The sequence below is a fragment of the Salvelinus namaycush genome, chromosome 32 (genome assembly GCF_016432855.1).
Source record: "Salvelinus namaycush isolate Seneca chromosome 32, SaNama_1.0, whole genome shotgun sequence".
Taxonomy (NCBI): domain Eukaryota; kingdom Metazoa; phylum Chordata; class Actinopteri; order Salmoniformes; family Salmonidae; genus Salvelinus; species Salvelinus namaycush.
The window spans coordinates 27,314,161-27,336,803 of NC_052338.1; the positions used below are offsets into that span (position 1 = coordinate 27,314,161).

General features: G+C 43.8%; 1 protein-coding gene across 3 annotated transcripts in view; it reads right to left on the reverse strand.

The window, feature by feature from the left end:
• The window catches only part of LOC120027152 (insulin-like growth factor 2 mRNA-binding protein 3), a 35,354-nt gene extending 13,650 nt beyond the window's left edge, over nucleotides 1-21,704 (reverse strand). Inside the window, exons 1-8 of one of the 3 annotated variants that reach the window (XM_038972017.1) lie at nucleotides 21,003-21,704; nucleotides 19,989-20,049; nucleotides 11,473-11,521; nucleotides 7,234-7,285; nucleotides 6,990-7,053; nucleotides 2,638-2,919; nucleotides 1,973-2,107; nucleotides 1,688-1,810 (exon numbers count right to left, since the gene is read on the reverse strand). In XM_038972017.1, coding sequence (XP_038827945.1) covers nucleotides 1,688-1,810; nucleotides 1,973-2,107; nucleotides 2,638-2,919; nucleotides 6,990-7,053; nucleotides 7,234-7,285; nucleotides 11,473-11,521; nucleotides 19,989-20,049; nucleotides 21,003-21,177 — 941 coding nt within the window. In that variant the 5' untranslated portion in view covers nucleotides 21,178-21,704. Of the gene's footprint in view, nucleotides 1-1,687; nucleotides 1,811-1,972; nucleotides 2,108-2,637; nucleotides 2,920-6,989; nucleotides 7,054-7,233; nucleotides 7,286-11,472; nucleotides 11,522-12,327; nucleotides 12,648-13,661; nucleotides 13,819-19,988; nucleotides 20,050-21,002 lie in introns of those variants that run through there. The other 2 variants (XM_038972019.1, XM_038972018.1) reach the window with 2 other exon arrangements.
• Nucleotides 21,705-22,643: the final 939 nt, after the last annotated feature.

The window sequence follows — 22,643 nt, forward strand, 5'->3', positions numbered from 1 at the left end:
GTTCTACCCTCACAACACACCCATTGGCTGTGCTGCTCATGCATGGAATCTGCTCCTCAAGGACATCATGGCACTGAAAACAATGGATACACTCTACAAGAGAGCCAAGGAAATGGTTAGGTATGTTAAGGGCCATCAAGTTATAACAGTAATCTACCTCACCAAGCAAAGTGAGAAGAATAAAAGCACCACATTGAAGCTGCCCAGCAACACCCGCTGGGGTGGTGTTGTCATTATGTTTGACAGTCTCCTGGAGGGGAAGGAGTCTCTCCAAGGAAATGGCTATATCACAGTCTGCTGATATGGACAGCCCCATCAAGAGGATCCTCCTGGATGATGTATTTTGGGAGAGAGTGGTAAACAGCCTGAAACCTACAGCAGTAGCCATTGCACGGATTGATGGAGACAATGCCATCCTGTCTGATGTTCAGACTCTGCTTGCATAAGTAAGAGAAGATATCCGTACTGCCCTGCCCACTTCACTGTTGCGCCAAGCAGAAGAAACTGCAGTTCTGAAATACATCAAAAAGCGTGAAGACTTATGCCTGAAGCCTATACAATCCGCAGCGTACATGTTGGACCCCAAGTATGCTGGCAAGAGCATCCTGTCAGGTGCAGAGATCAACAAGGCCTATGGTGTCATCACTACCGTGTCTCGCCACCTTGGTCTGGATGAGGGCAAGGTTCTTAGCAGTCTGGCGAAGTACACTTCCAAGCAAGGGCTTTGGGATGGAGATGCAATATGGCAGTTGTGCCAACATATCTCATCAGCCACCTGGTGGAAGGGACTTTGTGTCTGAGGCTCTTTCCCCTGTTGCCTCCATCATCCTCCAAATCCCACCAACATCAGCCGCCTCAGAGCGCAACTGGTCCTTGTTTGGGAACACACACACCAAAGCACGCAACAGGCTGACCAATACAAGGGTTGAAAAATTGGTGGCCAGCCGGACAAATTTGAGGCTTTTTGAGCCTGACAACAAACCATCCTCAACAAGGTTGGAAAGTGACAGTGAAGATGAGGCCTCAGAGTCTGATGTTCAAGAGGTGGACATTGAGGAGGTCCAGGGAGAAGACATGGAAGCCTGAGAGGAAGACAACCAAGGCTTTAGTTTCTAGACTATAATTTTACAGATCTGTTGAAAACCTTTTTGGGAGATGTGATCGATCATTGGGGATCATTCAATATTCCCTTTCTTTTGTTGTTCAGTGAAATCATCCCATGTGAAGTGTCAACTCATTTAATTAAACTTAAAATCATAACTAAATATTTTTTTTCTTTCTATTGGAAGGATTTAATCATTTGCAATGATGTCTACTTATCATAAGGTAAAAGGTTTATGTTTGTCTCCATACGATATGGTAAATATATCCAATGCAAAAAACATCTACATTAAAATGGTATTAATTCGCACATATTCATGCTAATTCCCACATAATCCCGTTAATTCCCACAGAAAGTTTCCTCTGAATATTGCCCAAAATGTGCAACCCTTATCATGACACTCATCTTGTTTGCAGTAATCATTCTGATGGTATGTGCAAAGAACCTATAGATTAAGAGTTCCAGAAACAGTCTGCTTCGCAATGCGTTCCCAGAATTATTAGCCAGTCAGAAATCTTGGTTTGAAACCTGTGGCTCGTGTATATGAGTTTATGGGTGATTGTATGGGGATGTTGGTCTTCTTACGGGGAGATGGTGATCTTGGTCTCGGTGTCCACTTCAATCTTTTTTAGGTTCCGTCCTTCCTTCCCGATTAGTCGGCCCACAAAGTTGTTGTGAGCCAGAATCTTCAGTGGAATCTCCTCAGTACTGTGGATAAAGGAGACAGAGATAAGATGGCTCAAGTTATTGAATAATAATTAAGAATAGAAGTTTGGTATCCTAACATGACTAGGCATGGGCAGTTGAACTCAACATGGTGTTGGAGGCCCGCTGGTTATGTGCATGTATGCGTTCTCCAGCTGAACTCACAACTTGGTGTCGAGGGCCTCCTTCAGCATGATCTCCATGATGGTTCTGCAGGCATTGGAGCAACCCTCTGGGGTGGAGTGGACCGTGATGGGCTTCTCTGCTGCTCCCGCATTCTCCTTCCTGTGGATGTCAATCCTAGAGAGGGGCAAGAGAGAGACTGCTTTAGAAGGGAAGAGTCGTTTTTGTCACCCTCTAAACAGCCTGTATTCTAGCGGTTACACTACCGGCTGGTCCCGTACTACTCCCAACCGGAGACAGTCGTTCAATACCCGTGTCCACCCTCCGTACTGGCTCAATCTCACAGAATCACTAAAGATGGGTGAAACGGTCAATGTCCATCGTTTTCAACTTGAGATGCCTTGAGAGGTTGACATCAATAGGTAGTTGGAGCCAAAATTAACATTTTCTCAGTGAGTAATTTATTCTGTGGGAGTGAGCTTTATATTGCCAAGCCTCAAAATGTATTGATATTTATGGTTGTAAATCAAGGCCATGTTCAGTAGCCAAAAATAGCAGATAGAAATGTCATTAAGAGCCAATATGATTCCTTATTCTACATGTAAGAGGGGTGTTTGTTGTACTTGCACAACGTTGCGTCCTGCTGAATGCACCCCATTAGAATGTTGTGTACATGAATGTGTACATGATCAGGGAAGCAGTCCTACTTTGAGTGTGTCTGTTTTGTGACATTGCGAATCGTGGCTCCTTCCTTGCCGATGATGGCTCCTACGAACTGTGTGGGGACGAGTATGCGCAAAGGGACGTCCGACTGCAGTTTGGGGCGCGCCCCCAGGCCTGGGGAACCCGATCGCAGAGGGCCACGGGGGACAAAGCCCCTCTTACCCCCTCCCAGGGTCGGGGCGGCAGCAGCCGCCGTCTCGTCAGGGATGTACGACACCTTCAGGGCAAAGTTCTCCATCAGGAAGCCATTCAGCTTTTCCATCGCCCTGGCAACCACAGAGAAAAAGCTGTCAGTCACAAGGCAGGTTTCCATTGATGCAGGTTTATTTGGAAAAAGCAATGTGGCAAAAAAATTAAACGTGTAATGGAAACTTCAGATATAGGATACATTTTCTAAAAGAGGATTTTTACCCGTTCGATGGGGTTGATTTTATTTTGTTGAACATTCATTATTGTGACAAATGATGGAAACTGTGCTTTTCAAATAAAATGATTGCCCAATAATTTTGAAGGTAGGGGGGGGGGGGGCGCGTGCAAATAATTTCTCTGTACGGAATCCATATCCTATATGTTAACATAGGGTGACCGTGAGCTGTAAGCTAAATAACCAGACGGGAAGTTAACAATGGCTTATTAGGCATAAATAAAATATGTTTTTTACCCCCCTTATCATCATATCCAATTAGGATCTTGTCTCATCGCTGCAACTCCAACAGGCTCAGGAGAGAAGGTCCAGTCATGCATTCTTCGATACATGACCCGCCAAACCGCGCAGCTTATCACACGCCCGCTTAACCCGGAAGCCAGCCGTACCAATGTGTCAGAGGAAACACCATTCAACTGACTACTGAAGTCAGCCTGCAGGCGCCCGGCCAACCACACAAATGTTAATTGTCACATGCGCCACATACACATGCACCGAATACAAACTTACCGTGAAATGCTTACTTACAAGCCCTTAACCAACAATGCAGTTCTAGAAATAGAGTTAAGAAAATATTTACTAAATAAATAAATAAATATATATATAAAAAAGTACAAATAAAATAAAAATAGCAAGTACAGTGCATTCGGAAAGTATTCAGACCTTGACTTTATCCACATTTTGTTACGTTACAGCCTTATTCTAAAATAAATTAAATTGATGAGAAAAACAATCTACACACAATACTCCATAATGACAAAGTGAAAACGAGTTTAGAAATGTTGGCAATTTATTATTATTTTTTAAACCTTTACATAAGTATTTCAGACCCTCTGCTATGAGACTTGAAATGGAGCTCAGGTGCATCCTGTTTCCATTGATCATCCTTGAGTTGTTTCTACAACTTGATTAGAGTCCATCTGTGGTAAATTCAATTGATTGGACATGATTTGGAAAGGCACACACTTGTCTATATAAGGTCCCACAGTTGACAGTGCATGTCAGAGCGAAAACCAATGTACACAATGTAAAACCAATTACAACAATGTAATTGTCCGTGGATCTCCGAGACAAGATTGTGTCAAGGCACAGATCTGGGGAAGGGTACTAAAAGAAACGTCTGCAGCATTGAAGGATCCCAAAAACACAGTGGCCTCCATTATTTTTTATTTAACTAGGCAAGTCAGTTAAGAACAAATTCTTATTTACAATGACGGCCTACCCCGGCCAAACCCTAACCTGGACAACGCTGGGCCAATTGTGCGCAGCCATACAGAACTCCCAATCATGGCCGATTGTGATACAGCCTGGATTCAAACCAGGTCTATAGTGACGCCTCTAGCACAGAGATGCAGTGCCTTAGACCGCTGCACCACTCGGGAGCCTTAAATGGAAGAAGTTTGAAACCACCAAGACCTCTTCTTAGAGCTGGCCGGCAGGCTAAACTAAGCAATCGGGGGAGAAGGGCTTTGGTCAGGGTGGTGACCAAGAACCTGATGGTCACTCTGACAGAGCTCCAGAGTTCCTCTGTGGAGATGGGAGAACCTTCCAGAAGAAAAACCATCTCTGCAACACTCCACCAATCAGGCATTTATGTTAGAGTGGCCAGATGGAAGCCAGTCCTAAGTAAAAGGCACATGACAGCCTGCTTGGAGTTTGCCAAAAGGCACCTAAAGACTGACCATGAGAAACAAGATTCTCTGGTCTGATGAAACCAAGATTGAACTCAGGCCTGAATGCCAAGCATCACATCTGGAGGAAACCTGGCACCATCCCTACGCTGAAGCATGGTGGCAGCATCATGCTGTGGGGATGTTTTTCGGCATCAGGGACTGGGAGACTAGTAAGGATCGAGGGAAAGTACAGAGGTCCTTGATGAAAACCTGCTCCAGAGCACTCAGTACCTCAGACTGGGGCGAAGGTTCACCTTCCAACAGGACAATGACCCTAAGCACACAGCCAAGACAACACAGGAGTGGCTTCGGGACAAGTCTCTGAATGTCCTTGAGTAGCCCAGCCAGAGCTTGGACTTGAAAGCGAAAGAACAGCGCTGTAGATACCTGAAAACAGCTGTACAGCGATTCTCCCCATCCAACCTGACAGAGCTTGAAAGGATCTGTAGAGAAGAATGGGAGAAACTTCCCCAAACACAGGTATGCCAAGCTTGTAGCATCATACCCAAGAAGACTCGAGGCTGTAATCCCTGCCAAACAAATTCAACAAATGACTGAGTAAAGGGTATGACATACCTGACATAAATGTTACTGACAAATGTAATATTTCAGTGAATTTTTTATACATTTGCTAACATTTCTAAAAACCTGTTTCTGCTTAGTCATTATGGGGTATTGTGTGTAGATTGATGAGGGGGAAAAAAACAATTGAATCCATTTTCCACAAAATGTGGAAAAAGTCAAGGGGTGTCTGAATATTTTGAATGCACTGTACAGGGTGTACCGGTACTGAGTCAATGTGGTTAGTCGAGGTAATTTGTACATGTAGGTAGGGGTAAAGTGACAGGGGGGTAAAGGGGGGGGGGTTCAATGTAAATAGTCCGATGGCCATATGATTAATTGTTCAGCAGTCTTATGGCTTGGGTGTAGAAGCTGTTAAGGAGCATTTTGGACCTAGACTTGGCGCTCAGGTAACACATGCCATGCGGTAGCAGAGAGAACAGTCTATGACTAGGGTGACTTGAGTCTGACAATTTTTGGGGCCTTCCTCTGACACCACTTAGTATATAGGTACTGTATGGCAGGAAACTTGGCTCCAGTGATGTACTGTACGCACTACCCTCTAAGGCAAAGCAGTTGCCATACCAGGCAGTGATGCAACTGGTCAGGATGCTCTCGATGGTGCAGCTGTAGAACCTTTTGAGGATCTGGGGACCCATGACAAATCTTTTCAGTCTCCTGTGGGGGAAAAGGTGTTGTCGTGCCCTCTTCACAACTGTCTTGGGACCATGTTAGTGTGTTGGTGATGTGGACACCAAGAAACATCAAACTCTCGATCCGCTCCATTATAGCCCTGTTGATGAGAATGGGGGTGTATTCAGGGCCCCCCTTTTCCTGTAGCCCACGAGCATCTCCTTTGTCTTGCTCAAGTTGAGGGAGAGGTGTCTGACCACTTCCCTATAGGCTGTCTCATCGTTGAACAGGCCTACCACCGTTGTGTCGTCAGCCAACTTTATGTGTTAGAGTCGTGCTTGGCCATGCAGTCGTGGGTGAACAGGGAGTACAGGAGGGGACTAAGCACGTTCCACTGAGGGGCTCCCGTGCTGAGGAACGGAGTGTTAGATGTGTTGTTGCCTACCCTTACCATCTGGAGGAGGCCCGTCAGAAAGTCCAGGATCCAGTTTCCAAGTTAATAGAAACACAGCTACTGTCACAGCACTGATAATATACAGCTGTCAGTCACAGGAGAAGGAACCTGCTTGACCCCTCTGGATAGGCTACTGATGCAAGGTCAGTTGTGTTCCAAAGTCAACTGACGATTTTATTTTCCCTCACTACTGAAACAAGATCTGGATGATAAAAGCATTAGAAGAATCATGTGTATTAGTGCAGGGGTGGAACAAAACCCTGTTGCTCTTCAAGGCCAGGACTGACTGTCCTGTGAACTGCACTAAATGATCCCATTCATTTTCATACACCGTCCACGCCCACTTTATCAGGAATGGTCAGGGCTCCACACACACCAGAGGGCAGCAGTGAGCTAGCTCCTCTCAGCCAGCATGTTACTCCTATAGCAGCAACTTACAATGGACTGCTTTGGAGGGAGACGAGGAATGCGCTGCACTAACAAATCAAAGGGGATCAATTCAAATGCAGTGTGGGGAAAAGTGCAAACCACCTAAACAAGTCTATGCATTCTACAAGAGCAGTCTTAAACTAAGAAAAGGTGTGTGCTTACTGTCTGGCCTGGTCCTTGGCACCGTATCGGACGTTGACCACTGCCGTGTCTGTGTCTGTATTTACTGTGGAGGGAGGGAGAGCACGGACTTAACACCCACAAACACACATAGGGCAATACAAGTTTATACACTAAACATGCAACTTCAACTGAACAGTCACAGACTTGAACAAAGACCTACTAGAAAGAGCAGATACAGAAGACACAGAAAGGCTAAGGTGTGTGTGTATATATATATACATACCTTGCTCGCAGTTCTCCACTGTGCCATACTGAGCCAACATGCCATCCAGAACCTGAGTCAGAACCACAGGGGAGAGAATGTGATTAGAACCAGACCAGAGAGGAGGTCCAGTGAGATACCAATGTCTTTTCACACTGTCATGGGGACTCAAACGGGCTTTCTAGTGAGTACAGTTTAGTAAGTAAGCCTTGTGAGAGAACGGCCCATGTCCATCTCCTGTTTCTGTAGCGTGAGGCTGCTTGATGCATCAGTGGACAGGGCAGGACCCTGGACAGGACATTAGTCTATCGCAGGGCTGCACAGTTCAGTGCAAAACAGGAAACAGCAGAGCAAATTTTGTTCATTTCTGTAAGATTATACAGGTTAACGCCAACGTTCATCAACACCCAGCAGGTGATCAGGAACACATGCCCTGGGGATAAGTTTCCCCTAGGTACAGATCTAGGATCAGATTTACCTCCCCCAATTCTAAATTTAACTATTAGTGGAGGAAATGCAAAATTGACCGAAGGGTCGGGGGCAACATACTACAGCCACATCCCAATGTCAAGCCCATGGGCCAATCACGATAATGAACATTTACAGTTAAGCCACAACACATTCATCAATATTTGTATTTACTATGGATCCCCACTACGCTTCCTGGGGTCCAGCAAAATTAAAGGCAGTTTATACACTTTTAAAAACAATACACTCACAGACTGTGTGCCCTCAGGCCCCCCTACTCCACCACAACTACATATATACAGTCCATGTGCACGTGGATAACACCAGAGCCCTATACTACGAACCTGGTTTGAAGAATTAGCGAAGTAATAGAGTTCAACTCGGGATAACCGGTACCACCAATGTGGCTCACCTTTTAGCCAGGTACATTTCTATGGCAACGAATCCTCCAGAACTAACCTGCTCCATGGTAGGCCCACTCAGGGTTAAACTCCAGTTATCCTGAAAAGTGTTTGAGCTATGAATTGAAGACCAATCAAATTCCTTCATTCTCCAGACCAAATGAGGAAGATGACTGATTAAATATTTTAATCATCAAAATGTTCATGAGTTAAAAATAGCAATGTTCAAATACATACACATTTGAAACTAAAATGTGCAGTAAAACTTTGGTAAAAAAGGGACTTGTGCATTGATAACAGCTCAAAACCAAAAACATGGATTTGTTCTGACAAGCACACCAAAGAAAGATATGCATAAGGAAAACTGCCCTTCTAATAACCCATTTCACATATCCTGCTGAATCTGCAGGTAAACTTCTTTCATTTAGATTTAGGCAAAAATTAAGTTGTGGCACAGAGCATGGGTTGATGTTTCAACATAATCTCAATGACGAGTTTGGCGGTCGACTAGCCATGTGCGACGTGAACACGCATTTACAAGCCCAGATGGAGCAGGCGCCAGTAAGCAACGGGTGCACAACCAATATCTACCATCGTAACAAGGATGAAGCTTGAGCTGGAATGTGATGCTGAAGCTAGCTAATTTAAAATAAGCCCGAGTACATCTAGCTAGATTTGTACCCTCTTATTTAACTAGGCAAGTCAGTTAAGAGCAAACTCTTGTTTACAATGACGGCCTCCTACAGGAAGGGGGCTGAGATTAAAAATACTAATATATGAGTGCACACACACACACCCAGGGAGACATAACATAGCAGCACAGAACATGGTACAAACATTGGGCACAGACAACAGCACAAAGGCAAGAAGGTTGTCATCAGCCCTGTGATCCAACTGGCCCTTCAACACCACCTATCAACCAGGCTGTACGAGTCAAGCAGGAGAGAGATCTTTCTAAATTCATGATCTTTCATTTCCCCACATTATCAAGCTGAACTGATCTTTATCCACTTGTGAGTCCATAGAGAAAGAGACCAAAAATCTGTCAGAGCCAAACCAATCTTTAAAACTTCAACTAGCTAGATCTAATGTTCCTCTTCAAGTGTAGTCATGGATGAGAAGGTGGGAGAGAGCGAGGGACAGGAGTCCAAACACAGCCTACAGGGAGAGGACCTCCAATCATGCCCAGGCTTACTGAAAGCCACACCCCCGAGCACTCACAAGCCCACTTTCTGACCAATCAGATTCGCTCCCAGCCCCCTTTCTCCAAACCCACCAATCCCCTTCCCTCCCTCCTCTGAAACATCTCAAAGCCTTCCCATTGGCTGTTCCAGCACTGATCCTGGTGAAGAGCACCTGCATGTTCACTGGCTGCCACGTCTGCCCGTCTCCAGGGCTCAGCCAATGAGAATCCAGGCCATTCAGGAAAGGGTGGAGTGCATTCCTGCAGGAAGCGGTGGTTGGGTTGGGGGAGGGGTGGGACAGGAGTAATGCTACACATTCTGTGAGTGTCTGTCCATAGCACATGGAGGCAACACAGAGCAGGCCCACCCACCCACCACGAGCTAGCCTAGCGAACAAGCCAGCTCTTTGCCTGCATGGCTGTGTGCTGAGGCACCATGTTGGTATCTCCCTGATAAGATACAAGGTCTCCTTTACGTCAAAGACTGTTCTGTGTTTAGTCCCTCCCTCCCCCATTCCAACCCTATCCCCATTCTGGTCAAATAACCATCAGCTAGCTAACATGCTATAGACTACCACCCATTTACACAGCACAAGACAAGCCAACCAGCGCAAAAAGCTTTTTGTCAATTTAGAACAGTTAAGTCAAAGGTGGAGAGGCTCAAGTCAGTCATACTTTGGCCTATGCACTACGAGTTTAGAATGGAAGAGAACGTTGTCCATTAACCGTATTCTATTTGGTAAAAATGAGACATGAACCACCCTTTTCTAAAGTAGATGTTCCCTGTGATACAGACCCAGTCCATTCTCTTATTTAGACAGTGAGCAGAAAGGATCAAGGATTATCTTAAACAAGTCGAACTAAATGAGCAACCTGTGGGCAATACCGAAGATGACTTAGGGTTGAGCATTAAATGTTCATACCGTTTCTGCACCATATTGGGATAAACAGTATTACCAGAAGTGCACACCGCGGGCACTATAAAAACCAAAATAAACGTTTTTTTTTTTGTGCACAAACCATTTAGACACCAGGGAGCTTGATCCAGGAGGGGATCGATTGTCTCTGCTGTGACCAAGAAGCTTGGTCTTGATATCTAGGCACTTAGCTAACAAGTTAGCAAACCAAATGCATAGCTGGAGCCTAGAGCTGGATATCATTTGACACGTTACATTTCTTATAGTTCTGCTTAACTTATAGTTCTAAGCAGTGACATAGCACACAACCCTGCTGCAGGGGTATTAAATCATACCGTCAGTATTTGGAAATACCCTGGTATAAGGTACATCTCCCAAGCCTACTAAGAATGTGTCGGATTCTCGAGACAAACGACCACTAGTATAAATCCCTTTCTGAAGGCAGTACTGCAGGGCAATATCCAACTGATACATTGAGAATGAATGGGTGTAGGTGGTGTGTAGAAATAACAAGAGATCTGACCATGTCTGCATGAGCAAGGTTTGATCTCTCACACAGGCTGGGGATGCGCACACACACGCCATGCGTGTCACAACGCACCTTACTGTACACACCTGCAGTTCATTAGTAGGTCACTCGCCTAAAAGGTAATCCTCCGCCGTTACACAGACTATCACAGCTCCATTGATCACACACACACGGCATGAGCACAACAACCAACAAGTCTGCCGCAATGAAATAGATGAGGTAATGTAGGCACATTTGAAATTTGATACTGTCATTACCACCAAAAAAAGCTTGAAAAAGACTGTCCTATGCTTGCTTTATGCTGGTACTCACTTACCTCCTTATCAAGTTTTTTTGGCCGAAATATTCTGACAAAATCAACTGCTAAATTACTACCTGTACTAAAAAGGTAAATTAAGTACCAAAACGCAACCTATTCCCTTCATAGTGATCCTATGGGACCTGGTCTAAAGTTGTGCACTACATAAGGAATAGGGTGCCATTTGGTGCATGAGCCTAAGTATAAAAGTACCATAATGAGACAGCCAGAAAAAAATGGCGACCTGCAAAACTCTGTTCTAAAGAATTAATGAGTGGATCCAAAACCAAAATGGAACGCAAAGATGGCAAAGAACCTCATCAGTGGACTCGTTTACACCCAATAAAAAGGCTTACATTCACATCCTGTTTCAAAGTATTTTTTTTAACGTTAGTTCCCATTGAACAGGCCCGAGTATAGATCGTTGGATCCAAAGCTTTACCAATGGACCAATTAACACTTACCTCCCACTGCAGATGAGGCGGGATGTTCCTGATCTGCAGCTTACAGCTCCTAAAAGGAAAGAGAGGGGTAGAGAAGGGAAGAGTCAGTCAGCATTAAGGGTTGGTTGGGCTAAAGGACAAATTGACTGGTTCAAAAAAATAAAAGTAATAAAACAGCAAGCTAGTAGGTGCCTCCTTCCATCATTCTGCGCTCTGTAAGAGGGGAGAGGTGCACAAGCTGTGGACATGACTAATGTTTTAATACCACTCCCAAGCCCAGCGGGTGTGCACCGGAGGAGCGAGGAATGGATGGAGAGCGGGAAGGAGAGAGAGGCTGTTACATTGTTGGACTGGTAGCTTGATCGTGTGGAGAAATTGTTCAAACCAGCTGATAATGAGAAGCATCGGGTGGGAGAGAGGGAGGGAGGAGAGGTAGGGAGGCGTGGGAGGGAGGAGCAGGAGGGGGGTGCGGGAGGGAGGAGAGCATGGCAAGGAGATGGAGGGAGGAGAGGTAAGGAGGGAGGAAGAGAGACAGGAAGAAAGGAGAAAGGAGGGTAGAGGTATGGAGGAGAGAGGAGCAGAAAGGAGAAAGGCAGAGGAGGAGAGTGAGTGCAGAAAAGGGAGGGATGCCAAGGCCAGGAAAGAGGGAACCTCCACTAGCTGTGTCAAAGCAGAGAACAGATGGGGATTCAGAACGAAGGAGCGCTCACATCACAGTCAACAGGAGCACAGTGGCGCAGAACAGACTATACTCCCAATTACTGTACAACTCTGGCTTAGTATTCAGAATGTCCTGCATTTCAAACTCCAAACCACATTTTGAAAACATTTGGTTTCAATGAAAACATTGTGAATACCAAGGACACAAATACTTACGAGGTCATACAGATCCTTGGTTGGAGTAGTGAATTGTAACGAGTCTGGATATACACAGTTCAGGTGGTAGAGCATGGCGCTTGCAACGCCAGGGTTGTGGGTTTCCATTCTCATGGGGGACCAGTATCGGAAAGTAGCATGAAAAATGTATGCACTCACTACTGTAAGTCGCTCTGGATAAGAGCATCTGCTAAATGACAAAAACGTACAATGTAATTTGGTGTACTTGTAACACGTTTCATAAAAAGGTGATCGTTTGGACCAGGGAGATAGAAACGTGGGAAACGTGTCCAGGCTGCTCTAAAGTCTACCACCTGTTCACACACACCAAAGGAACACAATGTACATGCAGCTGGGAGTTCCAGGGCAGACTGTGACCCCTACTCAGTTCTACACAGACCGTACACCCACCCACAAAACACATCTATCCAACACTCCTAAACCTAACCCCTACAATCTTTCTGGAAACTTCTCCCACTGACATCTAGACAAGACAAACGACACCAAAAACAAACACCTTCCACTAGGACCAAAAAAAAAAATCCATATTGTTGGCTAAAAGCACAGTTTTGACCAGGAAATTAAGACTTGGGTGTGTTCACCATGAAATGCCAAAAGACCTTTTGACACCTGACAAAATACATAGGAAACTTTGTATTTTGTGGGTCAGAACTAAAGCTTTGCAGAGCAGCAATGAGCAGGCCTCAACTCTTCATCTGTATTATTTGTTCCTCAAGTTCAGGATGTGCATATCACACTCGTGCTCTTCACAGACTTAAAAGTTTAATAGAGTAGAGAAGTCTAATAGACTATACAATCGAAATATGATTGGTTCAAATTGAAAACATGCTTCCCTACTCAACTGGTTTTAAGCTGTGCAAGTCAATGAGTGAGTCAAATGTTAACGTTTTTATGAACAGGCTGGTTGGTAGCCTTAAAGATGTTTCTCAGCCCGCCACCCACACGGCCCAGCTCACACTTCATTATATACACACACGACCCAGAGAGAAAACAAGCGTTACATTGGAGCATACTAAAAATGTGATGCACAGAAATTCACATCTGCAGTCTAGAAGGTTTGTGGGCTTCCATGCATGCAGGACTAGGCCACAGTGAAAACTTAGTAGGGGAAAGTTCAATGACATTTACCATTAGTATTCATTTATTTCCCCCCCCCCACATTCAACAAAAAGATTTACTGATTCTTTAACATGCACACTCAATCTGGAGGAACTTTCAGCATTGTCACACCAACAGGGCCTCAAATGAATTGTATTCATTTATTTGGACCATAAAGAGATACATTCTAAATGGAGAATTATAGAAAAAAATACCATTAAGCGTCCGAGAGGAATTCCAGCCCTTTCCGGTCTGCTGTGCCATTCCTGGCTGATCCGGCCCCCTTTTTCCATGTGCGCGTTGCTCTGCATTGCAGTGGGAATGCTGTGCAAAATTTTCAAATGCACCAAGCACTTCAAGCCAGATTAACCTATAGCTCCACACACACGGACGAAGTCAGCCGGGGTATTGGGGGGGTGCATTCCCCAGTCCCAGCCTTTGATTTGGGAAAAGGGGTGGTTTGGGGGGGCACAAGGGCCTCTGCCCTGTATGGGTGGGGCTCCCGTTTCCATGGACACAAAGTCCACTGACAGAAACATGGAGGGGTGTGGGGACCGTGAGCGTTGAGTTGTCATGTGATGTAGTGTGTGTGTGTAAAACCCATAGGAGGAATCCCATGTCGAGCAACATCAGACTTCACCACATCCATCCCTGTTTCTCACTACCATGATCATCCATGTCACTACCCCTCCCCCACCCTCCATCTCATCATACAAACAATACTCAACAGAAACACTGGCACCCACACTATAAAAACCCATCCATGTCAGGAAACACACACAAACCCAGGTCTGTGCTCAACGCCTATCCATCCAGCATTGACTATTCAGTATGCCGGCGTTCTGAATGACTGAACTCAGAAAACTGCTCACTTTCCGCTGCACTCTTACATGGGCCCTTCCACTTCACAACAAGTGTCCATTCTGCAGTAAAAAATAATAATGTATAGCAAAAAAAATTTGCTAAATTGGTTTGAGCTAGAATTGGAATATTTCTAAATTAAATCTGATGATTTACACACATAAATAGCTAAAAATTTCACTTTCCCTGCAGCATGGTATGCAATGGTTCTATAGCATAAGAATCCACACTATCACAGTGTCTCTTGCTCCATGATAAGCATGAGTGAGTTTAGGGACCTTTAGTCCCACTAGCTAGATGGGACAAGGGGCAATAGAGAATTTCGGGCACCCCAGTGCTTCCATCCAAAATCCCTTCTTTGCAGGTTGGGCCCCACAGTGACCTCCTGACCCCAAATTCTTTAATAAGAGCTGGGAGCTACTACTCCTTACAAAGCCGCAGGTACTGGGTTAGAATGACCATGGAAGTGGGCTTTGCTTTTACGACTTGGGATTTTTTTGTCTGTTAGTTAAAGGAATAGGGCAATGGGTGTATTCTTTTGGTTTAAATGACGATGGTTAGGATTTAATGACCTACGCCCTTCGCCATTTGATGAGAATATTGATAATATTTTATCCACATCTGCAGTTTTAGAAAGTGTGAGAAAGTTACTGTGCCAATACAACTTCAGATTTGTTGTCTGGTAAAAAAAAAAGAAGTCCTAGACTAATACTAAACTTGGTTCAAGTTGAACCATATTCACAAGGCAGACTGGTACGAGTTGTGGAATTTTACATTACTGACATTCAATAACACTGATTCATCAACACTTACACAGCAGCTTCCTACTCGCCCCTTGACCTCCCTGAATGCCCCGACACACACGGGCCACCTCTCAAATCATGCCATTCTTTTTTTTTTTTAAACAGATGGGAGTTATATTTTATTTCTGTGTTTCACTCAAACTAATGAATATAGCTTTAATCAGGTCACAGTGTAACATGTTATAGGGTCTGTGTGTGTCCTACAAACGGACTAGTACAGCTAATAGGGCATGAGAGTTAACATGAAATAAACAAATTAGTGAGCAACTATAAGTAGCCAAAATACACCTACACCCTAAATTTCTGTGGCTGTCCGCTAGCCCCAAAACAACCTAAACTTATTGCATTATTACATGTTCAACTCTTGTAACCCCTCATGATCAAGCTACAGGGATCACAATCTGTGGGCCAAAGACCAACAATGATTATGGAAAATGTCACGTTGGAGTAGGACTAAGGCAAATGGCACACTTGCACCAAAACCTAGCCCAACCACCCCAACAACCTGCACACACCCCTCTCGCCACATGCACACCTCGATGTGCCTATCCCACCCAGGCCCCCAGTGTTTGGTCTGGAGCGTGAAGTCCCGAGCTCTGCTGGTCGGCTAATGCGTAGCAACCTAGCGGTGCCAAAAGCCCTGGGACCTCAATTATAAACCATGTGTATGTACAAAATATGACCCTAAACATGGGTGCGCTAGTTCACACGCAACAGTTGCCATTTATTTAAAAAAACTGAACTTGAAGTGAGATTGTGCTCAGCTTCCCACAAACTTCAGACCATGTGTACACAGTTTCTAGTGGTGGAACTATTGCATTGCAAGCAGCCAAGTATTTTGTTAAAATGGCGGATAAGATGGACTCGTTTGTTCATAACAAATAACAGGTTAATAACAATATGCAATTATTTGTCGTTAGTGAGAAGAGAGATCAATTTAGTTGATCTTGGCATTCTAAAATATTTAGAAATAGGCATCTATTTTGCTAGGCTATATTAATTATATTATTTCCATGATAATTGCGGGCTCCAGAGTGGCACAGCGGTATAAGACATTGTATCTCAGTGCTAGAGGCGTTACAATTCCAAGCTGTTAACACAAGCGGCCGTGATTGGGAGTCCCATAGGGCAGCGCACAATTGGTCCAGGTTAGGGTTTGGCCGGGGTAGGCAGTCATTGTAAATAAGAATTTGTTCTTAACTGACCTGCCTAGTTATATTAAAGGTTAAATAAACTTTAATTCAATTGCTGAAAAAATTCCTCACCTTTTCTGTGATGTTTTCATACTCACCAGGTAACCTATTTCGTTTAATAGGACACTTGATAGCTTATTTATTTACTACTATTTCAAATACTTTGCTCTATGCTGTCTGGTCAGGAGCGTAGTTTAGCAGTAGAACGGACGATTACACTGCCCTACCACGCAAAAAGGCAGTAACTGCTCATTTGGTCAGAAATTTGTTAATTATTGTAGCAAAAATGACTACATGCTTAATCATGTGGACAAATATCCTGCCTCTATTGTATTGTGTTTGAGAAAACGGGGGTCATGTTAGCAGTAACTGCATAAAGTTACTGTGAAACCAAGGTAAATAAAACCAATATTTCTCAGTTCCACGCTATGAACAGTTACTGCCTTTTTGCTTGGTAGGGCAGTATAGGCTACTTCTGTACGTCTCAATACTGTCATTTCAAATTTCGTGTGTAGACAATATTTTATTTGTAAACATAATATATTTTCATAACCTTTGCAAAATAAATTCCTCACCTTGATAGGTTCATATTCCCGAGGTATCCTAAAACAAATTAATTGGGCCCCATTACACAGGCTATTTTTTCAAGTATTTTTTCAAGCATTTTGCTCTATGAATAAGATAGGGAGCGTGGTTTATAACAAACAGTAGAATTTAACAGGTGAACAAACAGCTCATCTTCTGTATTGAAGTGTGTATGGCTACCACTAAATAGACGTCGTGTCATAAGTCGTGGGCAGTGAAGCGTATAGGTTAAATAAAAAGTAAATACAAAACACCCGTTTACAGGTCCACAGCAATTTGCAATTGTGTTCGTCTTTCAATAACGTTGTCTGTCAGGTAGCCTAGGCCTGCAGCAAATGTCATGGCTATCAAACCACCAAAGACCTTTGAGCAAGTTCGCCATTGCCATTTCCTTCAGAAAACTGCCTCGGCCTAATTCCAATACCTCCAAAGTTTGCAGAAAATAGGGGTTATTGTAGTCACCATAAAAAGGTGAATGGGCATTTTTCAGGTGGAGTAGTAATGCTTGTTTGTTCGCAGAATTTCAGGACATTCTGATTTATAAATGGGAAACATTCGTATGTATGTCGTGCGCCAAGTTTATAAATCTCTAGATATTTTTGTACGAGCGCAGTCTTCTCAGAAAAGGCAGATGTAAATAGTGTGAAATTTACACAACAGTTATGAGGCCTCTGGTCTGCCCTAGAAAGCTTATGTAAATTACGATCCCCAGAATGGCTAAACAATTTATAGAGAGACGTTTTGGTCTCTAAAATGTGTTGATAAGGATCAAGTTCGATTCCCACGGTAAATCCTTTAAAAGTTCGCAATAAATCAAGATATTTAATTAAATAGTGATCCATTCTGACTACTACATTTGTAGTCATACATGACCACGTGCTGACAGACCAATCACGGGACGGCAGGCTACAATGAAGCTCACGCCCTCATCAACTCTGGACCTCAAAGCTAGTTCCACTACCCCCCCATTGTTCCCCTCTAATCAGGCACTGATTTAGATCTGGGACACCAGGTGGGTGCAATTAATTATCAGGTAGAATAGAAAACCTGCAGGCTCTGGACCTTGTAGGGCAAGACTTGAATACCTCTACCTTAGACATTAAGGTTGACTCTCTCAGGCAGGATGAAAATGACTATATTGACCACGATCCTTTGCTAGTAAAGGCCACTTTCACCATGATCCTTAAATATTTTTTTGGGTGCCATTCAGCAATATGGCGGGCTTCAAGTTCAAATACTTCCGGGTTCACGTGCCATTGGGAGTTTGTGGATGACGTCAGCGCTATCACCATCTACTGGTTTTAATGTCTACGGTTCCACCCTGGAACACTGGAGGACACCAGGAGCCTCTGCCTCCTTGCTCGCACTTCCCCTTCCCACAAGTTCAAAGGTTAAGTTGTGGTGATTGGCCGAGCCTCCAGCTGACACTCAGCGGACTGGAATGCAGAGGGGCCCCAGTGCACACCTCAGTGTGTGTGTGTGCGTGTGATGGGCAGGATACTGTTCCCAGTCGATCCTATAACCTTTCCTGTGGCAAAAGGGGGATTTAATCTTTTTTCTCTCTCCTTTTTCTGTAGGTGGAGGCCAAAAAGCACCAGGCTTACACTTCACTATATATATATATTATTATTTTAACTAGGCAAGTCAGTTAAAAGGCCTACCTACTATAAAGGCCTACCACTACAAATTGCCAGTGTGTATAAACCTAGACGTCAAAGACTAATCATTTAGCAAAAAATATCTAGCACTTTGGCAGGGGAAAGGTCAACAAATTGACCAGAGTGATTTGGCTTTAAAACAAAATAATAAGTTCATGATTCCATCCCAATAATGAACGAGCTAAAAGCAGTAAACGCATTTAGGGGAAGCCCTTGCGGAAGTTCATTTTGGACTTAACCTCGACAATTCAATGCATGGACATTTCAAAGCATGCAAATAAATATGTCCACTATAATAATTGTACATTTGAAATATGTTAACACCATTTTGTGCAGAACGTCAATAAAACAGATTATTCGATTTAGTAGGCCTAAATGGTGGTATCGGCAATTACACAAATCATAATTCTGTTAAACTTGACTTCAATATACATTTTTAAAAGTTGTGATCAGATGCTTGTTTCTAATTCCTTACAAACGTAGCAGTAGCCTTTATCCACTGCTTTTAGCCCAAATTATTTAAATCATTAAAATGCACATCTAAACACATTAAAGTGCATTTCGGCTCTAAATCCTCTTCCTCAAAATTCTCAAATGATTACAATAATAACTAATTTCAATGACAGCAATTAAAATCCAAGAAAGGTTTAATAAAGGACAAAATGTTTCATGTGGCGGATATCCTACACGCCACGCCAAATTGTAGCATTTTTTTGTCCCTCTTCCACGTAAATGAGGATCAATATCGCCCCAGACTAAAGGCTATAACTCAGCATAGTTTAATCCTGTTGACTGTAGCCTACACCGAGCTACATGGTCTTTAGCAGACCGGGGGTTTTCCGAGTCCATCTCGTGCACCATCACAATGAGCGAGGAGAGCAGAAGCGTGGGGCAGCAAGGGAGAATCACGGCCAGATCCTTCTCAAATGGACGGCTTCAGAGGGCCTACGCCTCAACACACACATTCATACATGTACACACACCTAAGCAGGCCCAGAATGCTATTGCTGCTTAAAATAGCCCTACAGTTTGCAAGTGTTAAACACTTGGAGATTTGCACTATATAGGCTAACTACTTCCAAAGATGGGAATGGTGTCTAAAATAAGGTACATTATTCAACAACAAAAATAAGTCGCATATTTTAGGTCGCCATAGGCGTGACGGTATGAGATCCTTCATGTCCTTATAATTCGACCTCTACACACACCCTATGAATTTCTGCTTGCCCCAAATGAACAAACATTCCGTCCCTTCCTGCTGACGCCCCAAACACACTGACTACAAGACACAATCAGACGACTTCAATCAAATAACGTTACAAAAATAACATGTTTCCAGAAGTGTCGATGGAGATATGTACAATTTGGCTGAGGACAGCAGCAGCCCCTTATAGCGTAAATGGATCAGTTGGCCAATACATGAGTTTATAATCAGAATTTACCTTTGACGTTTAGGGACCGAGTGCTCCACTTCTAGGAGTTTTCCATGTAGTTCAACTTTACCTATAGTGAGGAGAATAAATGCAATTTTAGTTCACAATTAGTTTAGTTCTCATCAACTGTTCTCATAGGCAGCCAAAAGTAGGCCTCAACTATAGTTTATGACCAAAAAGGCCTGGCACGAAATGACGTTAATTTCAATCGGAGGCACAATTGTGTGACCATTCAAATTACACAAATTACTTTATTTTCACAAAGTTTCACCCAACGTAACGTGAATGTCTATTCTAAAAGGTTAAATATGGTATCGGTGACAAGTATCCGACACCTGAGCTCAATACGAGGATATTTCGTAAAATCGTAATTTTTTATTTCTAGATTGTGGCCTGCTGAATGCCACTGTTTGTCCCACATTGCGTACTTTTGTTGTCGTTTCTAAATTGTAAATAAAAAGTAGTTTGCATTAGTCTTGCATTTCGTTGGCCTACATTTGACCAATACACAATTAAGCCACCTGGTGTGTCAGCATAGGGCACATGCACTGTGTGCTATAATTTAACAAGTTAGGCCATACTTCCATTGCGACTTTGTTGGTCCACGAAGAGAGTGCAAGCTCAAAGGCGGCAACAAAAGTAACAATACAGAGTTACATTTAGTTACATTTAATCGAAGTGATCCATGTTAGACAAGCCTACAATGTGCGGCCGCTGCCTGTGTGCCCCATTGCTCTGAATGGCGTTACACTGGACAGGCGTTTCTTCCTTCCTTCACTCAAACAAGTTACTTCAACGTTTTTGTACTAGATAAAATTCACACTTTGAATTTATCAAAGGCATGGACTATCCTTCTACGGTGTCAGGAGCCAAGTGTGAGGCAAGGAGACAAGCTTGGATACACCCCCACCCTATTGGGCTCCATGCGTCCATCTACAGCGGTTAAAGTAAACCCGTAGCCATTTCCGCAATTAAAGCACCGTTTACGCACCGTTTGAACGCCTTTTTTTTTTATTGTCTCACCTGAAAGAATGTCGATGGCCAGCATTGCTATCTTTTCATCGGGGCAATCCACGAACGCATAACCAGTTTTGACGAGAAACGGACCACTGTGCGGAATCTTCCACTGCTCAAAGATAGTTTCCAAGTCCTCGGCACTCGCCTCTTCACTCACGTTTCCAATGTACAGCTTATTCATGGTCTGCGCTGAAATTGACAATCTTTACGCAGAAGGAAATCGTGATTTGCTCTCTCGGGTTTGGAGTCGCCAAAATCGCCTTACTACTCAACGGAGTGGCGGTGGCGTGCTTCCCCCAGTCGTTGAAGCCACAGATATATTTGACGGGAAACCTCGTCGCGTTTGCGCTTACTCGCCCTTCTCTATCGCGCAAAAAAAAAAAATCTTAATTATTTATTCAGTTTCTCCAAAACGATATCTGACAGTGAAAAAGGAGGAGACACGACTTTTTTGTCTTCCTCCAAACCCCTTGGCAAAGAGACAGATAAATTCACACACGTTAAGGCTCGTGCCCGCCTCTGAATAAAACCAATATGAAGAAGGGGGAAGGAAAAAAACTAGGATATTCCGGCTTTTTTGAATGAGCCACGTGTTCAAACTACAAATCAACCCCGCACGTGAGGAATCCCAGTTGCTCAATTAAGTGTTGGATTGGGAAAATGTCACGGGAATCTGGGGTGGGGACCGTAGAGTCGAGAGAAAATGAGGGTAAGAGTGGATTGGTGTTGGGGGAGAAACCTGGCGAGCTATGTGAGTTAAGAGATTCCGTGAGAACCCAGTGTATCTTTTACTAGAATCACATTTGTGTGCCTTTCTCTGCAAAGCCTCGCTTCCCATTGGTCGCTGGTCGAAGTAGTAAAACAGCAGTGCGCGCACGGATATAGCGAGGGGCAACAGTGTTGCGGAGGTTTGCGCGCACGCGAGACTGCGGTGGGTGTAGGGTAGGCATTCTATAGAGAAAATTATGGTGGGAGAGGAAGAAGGGGGAGGTGCCATTCATAAATTATGTCGCTCGATGTTATAATTTATGCATGTGAAACACATTTGAATTGGATTCAATCAATGAAAGTTTAGAATGCGTCCTCCCCTAGGCCCATGGCCCGGTCAACATGGGAATGACACGCTTACTACCAACCACATGACGGCATCCATCTTCTCTAACAAGATTCAGGTGGTTCCCTGCTTTAGTCTACAATACAGATTTGTCCATGTCCACACGAAATGGCAGAGAGGGGAATAGGATGTCTTGGGGCGAGATTGCTTGTTTGTTTTCGAAAACACCCATCTGGAGAAGAAACCTATAGTAGAACCTACTGCATATGGCGAACCGCCTACTATTTCCGGCATTGGTATATATGCTATGTACAGAGAGGGAAGGTCTCGTCATCCAGAGACATGCCCCTAGCGAATTGGCGACAACAAGCAAGCAGGTTTCTTTCAAATGCAGTCTGGCTGGGCTTAGTACATTAATTCAAACAATTAATTACACTTGTTAATATGTATCCAGTGTAAAATAATTGTAGTTAGGGGTAGATGCAATTCACAAACGTGCAACTACATTGACAAGTACCAAATTACTAGGCTACATTTACCATACGTATGATCTCAGTCCGTCAAATATCCATGCTGATATTCAGGCTAAAATA